This window comes from Salvelinus sp. IW2-2015, unplaced genomic scaffold (genome assembly GCF_002910315.2).
Source record: "Salvelinus sp. IW2-2015 unplaced genomic scaffold, ASM291031v2 Un_scaffold1824, whole genome shotgun sequence".
NCBI classification, from domain to species: domain Eukaryota; kingdom Metazoa; phylum Chordata; class Actinopteri; order Salmoniformes; family Salmonidae; genus Salvelinus; species Salvelinus sp. IW2-2015.
The window spans coordinates 166,963-172,123 of NW_019943195.1; the positions used below are offsets into that span (position 1 = coordinate 166,963).

The following is a 5,161-nucleotide window of genomic DNA, read 5'->3' on the forward strand; positions in this document are numbered from 1 at the left end:
CGCCATCCCATCAGGTTTGCGCTTAGTGAGACTATCATTTGTTTTTCAACAGGACAAATGACCCAACACACCTYCAAGGCTGGGTAAGGACTATTTGACCAAAAAGGAGAGTGATGGAGTGCTGCATCAGATGACCTGGCCTCCACAATCACCTGACCAAATTGAGATGGTTTGTGTAACGATGTGCGCCGAGAGTCGGGAAGCAAGTTCAGGGAGTGAGTGTTTTAATAAATAAACAGAACATAATACAAAACAAGAAACACAAACAGCACACAGACATGAAACTGAAACAGAAACAATAACGCCTGGGGAAGGAACCAAAGGGAGTGACATGTACAGTTGAAGTCAGAAGTTTACATACACCTTAGCCAAATACATTTAAACTCTGTTATTCACAATTCCTGACATTTAATCCTAGTAAAAATTGCCTGTCTGCGGTCAGTTAGGATCACCACTTTATTTTAAGAATGTGAAATGTCAGAATAATAGTAGAGAGAATGATTTAATGTATTAAATATTTTCTTTCTTACATTCCCAATGGGTCAGAAGTTTACATACACTCAATTAGTATTTGGTAGCATTGGCAATTTTGGCCCATTCCTCCTGACAGACCTGGTGTAACTGAGTCAGGTTTGTAGGCCTCCTTGCTTGCACATGCTTTTTCAGTTCTGCCCACAAATGTTCTGTAGGATTGAGGTCAGGGCTTTATGATGGCCACTCCAATACCTTGACTTTGTTGTCCTTAAGCCATTTTGCCACAACTTTGGAAGAATGCTTGCGGTCATTGTCCATTTGGAAGACCCATTTGCGACCAAGCTTTAACTTCCTGACTGATGTCTTGAGACGTTGCTTCACTATATCAACATAATTTTCCTTCACATGATGCCATCTATTTTGTGAGATGCACCAGTCCCTCCTGCAGCAAAGCACCCCAAGAGACATGATGCTGCCACCCCCGTGCTTCACAGTTGGGATGGTGTTCTTCGGCTTGCAAGCCTCCCCCTTTTTCCTCCAAACATAACGATGGTCATTATGGCCAAACAGTTCTATTTTTGTTTCATCAGACCAGAGGACATTTCTCAAAAAGTACGATCTTTGTCCCCATGTGCAGTTGCAAACCATAGTCTGGCTTTTTATGGCAGTTTTGGAGCAGTGGCTTCTTCCTTGTTGAGCAGCCTTTCAGGTTACGTCGATATATGACTTGTTTTACTGTGGATATTGATACTTTTGTACCTGTTTCCTCCAGCATCTTCACAAGGTCCTTTGCTGTTGTTCTGGGATTAATTGCACTTTTCGCACCAAAGTACGTTCATCTCTAGGAGACAGAACGCATCTCCTTCCTGAGCGGTATGACGGCTGCGTGGTCCCATGGTGTTTATACTTGCATACTATTGTTTGTACAGGTGAACGTGGTACCTTCAGGCRTTTGGAAATTGCTCCCAAGGATGAACCAGACTTGTGGAGGTCTACAATTTTATTTTCTGAGGTCTTGGCTGATTTCTTTTGATTTTCCCATGATTTCAAGCAAAGAGGCACTGAGTTTGAAAGTAGACCTTGAAATACATCCACAAGTACACCTCCAATTGTCACGATCGTGTGGAGAGACGGACCAAGGCGCAGCGTGATAATGATACATCTTCTCTTTATTAAAGAAGATGAAAGAACACGACACGAAACACTTTAACAAACTAACAAAAACAACAAACGTGAAGCTATAACGAACTAGTGCACACATGCAACATAGAACATTGACATAGACAATTACCCACAAACACCTAAAGCCTATGGCTACCTTAAATATGGCTCCCAATCAGAGACAACAATAACCAGCTGTCTCTGATTGAGAACCAAATCAGGCAACCATAGACTTTCCTAAACAGTGTGCGTGTGTGGGGTGCCGCTCTCAGGTACACAGGGCCACACACAGACAACACACACAGCACTCCCAGTCCAGTGATGACAGTGTGTAGAGGTGAGATCCCATGCAGTGTGCGTGTTGGTGGTGCCGCTCTCAGGTACACAGGGCACACCACAGACACATACTTACATAGTACACCCGGACAGGGAACGCACACGGGACACTACACACATACTCACTTGGGCGGCGTAGCGCGCAGCAACCTTGAGCAGTTGTCCTCAAAGGATGGCCCCAGGTCTTGTTCTTAGTGTCTACATAGTACTCATAGATGGTGTCCTGAAGGGACAAACGGAAAAAACAAGACTCAAAGTGACACAGTTTCAACGTCTGTGCATCAAGTACAGTCAATATACTGTATGGTAATATAAAATTCTAGAAATGGATTTCAAAAATGTGTTTGATATTGTGCCTAAAATACTGTACTACAAAAACTAAATTGATTGAGAGGAACATATGTTAGAACATATGTTAATAATTAAGAATATTTTTTTCATTGTGACAGTGTAATGAACACTGTTGTGTGTGTGGTGTGTGTGTGTGTGTGTGGGTGTTGTGTGTGTGTGTGTGTGGTGTGTGTGTGTGTGTGTGTGAGCACTCCGTGGCATGTGTGTTGCTTCATGCCCCACCTTATTGGGGAAGGTACCCTCCATCTCCCTGAGGAAGTTGTCGATCGTCTTAAACGACCGCCCTCGTCGACCGAGGCACAGATGCCAGATGCGAACTGAAGATGAACCACAACTCAAACCAACACCCGTAGTGGGTCAGAGTCAGAGGGGTTACTGGGTGGGAGACAGGGAGGGGAGAGAGAGACAGGGAGGGGAATAGAAGAGAGAGGAGAGAGAGAGAGAGAGAGAGAGAGAGAGAGAGAGAGAGAGAGAGAGAGAGAGCCCGAGAGAGAGCGAGAGAGAGAAGAGAGAGACGAGAGAGCGAGACAGAGAGCAGAAGAGAGAGAGAGAAGAGAGAGAGAAAGAGAGAGAGAGAAGGAAGAGAGAGAACAGAGAGAGAGAAGAGAGAGAGAGTCTTTAATTGAACCAACAAGGAATAACCACATACTCGACAAAATGTTGGGTCGTTGATCTTGGGTCGTCTTTGTTGCAGATAAGTGAGATGGATCTCTGCATGTGTCGTTCCCACCGTGAGCATGGAGGAGCAGGTGTATGGTGTGGGGGTGCTTTGCTGGTGACACTTCTGTGATTTTTTAAAATCAAAGGCCAACACTTAACCAGCTGCTACCACAGCATCTGCCAGGTCAATACGCCATCTCCATCAGGTTGCCGCTTTATGAGCTCATACATGTTGTTTTGCAACAGGACAAATGACCAACACACCTTCAAGTCTGGTAAGGACTATTTGGACCAAAGAACGGAGATGATGGAGTGCTGCATCAGATGACCTGCCATCCACATCACCGACCTCAACAAATTTGAGATGGTTTGGTATAACGATGTGCGCAGAGTCGGGAAGCAAGTTCAGGGAGTGAGTGTTTTAAATAAATAACAAACATAATACAACAAGAAACACAAACAGCCACAACATGAAACTGAAACAGAAAACAATAAACGCCTGGGGAAAGCGAACCACACACGGATGTGACATTGTACAGTGAAGTCAGAAGTTACATACACCTTAGCCCAATACATTTAAACTCTTGTCTACTCACAATCCTGCAGTTTAATCCTAGTAAAAATTGCTGTCTCGCGGTCAGTTAGGATCACCACTTATTTTAGAATGTAAATGTCAGAATTAATATGATGAAGAATGATTTAATGTATTAATATTTTCTTTCTTAACAATTCCCCAACAAAATGGGGGTCCAAGACTGTGAAGTTTACAAACACTTCAATTAGTATTTGATAGCATGGCTAATTTGGGTACCCAATTCCTCGACAGACCTGGTTAATGAGTCAGTTTGTACAGCCTCCTTGCTTGACACTCTTTTCAGTTCGATCTGCCCACAAATGGTTCTGTACAGGATTGAGGTCAGTGCTTTATGATGCCACTCCAAATACCTTGACTCTTTGTTTCCTTAAGCCATTTTGCCACAACCGTTGGAAGATGCTTGCGTCATTGTCCATTTGAAGACCATTTGCGACACGCTTTAAATCTCCTGACTGAATGTACTTGAACTGTTGCATCCACTATATTCAACCATTAATTTCCTTAACATATGCCATTATTTTGTGAGATGCCCATCCTCCTTCCTGCAAGCAAAAGCACCCCAAGCAGACATGAATGCTGTCACCCCCCGTGCTTCACCGCTGGGATGGTGTTCTCTCCTGGCTTATGCAAGCCTCCCCTTGTTCCATTCCACACATAATAATGTTCATTATGCCAAACAGTTCTAAATTTTTTTCCACAACCCAGAGGACATTTCTTTTCAAAAAGTACTTTTGTCCCCATTGTGGCAGTTCAAAACCATTAGTCATGGACTTTTTATGCGCGTTTTGGCAAGCAGTGGTTCTTCCTTGTTGAGCAGTCCTTTCAGGTTATCGTCGAATATAATGACTTGCTTTTTACTGTGATATTGATACTTTTTGTACCTGTTTTCCTCAGCATCTTCCCACAAGGTCCTTTTCTGTCTTTTTCTGGGATTAAATTCACTTCTTCCACCAAAGTACGTTCATCTTAGGAGACAGAATGATCTCCTTCCGAAGCGGTATGGACGGCTCTGGTCCCATGGTTTTATACTGCATACTATTGTTTGTACAGGTGAACGTGGTACCTTCAGGCGTTTGGAAATTGCTCCAAGGATGAACCAGAACCTTGTGGAGTCTACAAATTTATATTTTCTGAGGTCTTGGTGGATTCTTTTGATTTCCCATGTATTTCAAAGCAAAGAGGCCACTGAGTTTGAAGGTAGGCCTTGAAATACATTCCACAAGTATACCTCCAATTGACTCAAATGATGTCAATTAGCCTATCAGAAGCTTCTAAAGCCATGACAATTTTTCTGCTGAATTTTCCTACCCACTTTTCCTGACCCCACTTTTTTCTGACCCACTGGAATTGTGGACAGGAATTACTGAAATAATCTGTCTGTAAACAATTGTTGGAAAAATTACTTGTGTCGTCACAAAGAAGACGTCCTAACCAACTTGCCAAAACTTATTTGTTAACAAGAAATTTGTGGAGTGGTTGAAAAACGAGTTTTAATGACGCCAACCTAAGTGTACGTAACTTCCAGACTTCAACTGGTATAGGCGTAGTCCAAGGAGGTGACTGGAGTCCGGTGAGGTAAGGTGC

General features: G+C 43.1%; 1 protein-coding gene across 1 annotated transcript in view; it reads right to left on the minus strand.

Moving 5' to 3' along the window:
• Positions 1-5,161, minus strand: part of LOC139024731 (dynein axonemal heavy chain 2-like) — a 95,435-nt gene that overhangs the window by 83,097 nt on the left and 7,177 nt on the right. Inside the window, 4 exon segments of the mRNA XM_070439650.1 lie at positions 2,094-2,194; positions 2,545-2,595; positions 2,598-2,638; positions 2,641-2,697. Of these exon segments, the coding sequence (XP_070295751.1) occupies positions 2,094-2,194; positions 2,545-2,595; positions 2,598-2,638; positions 2,641-2,697 (250 nt within the window).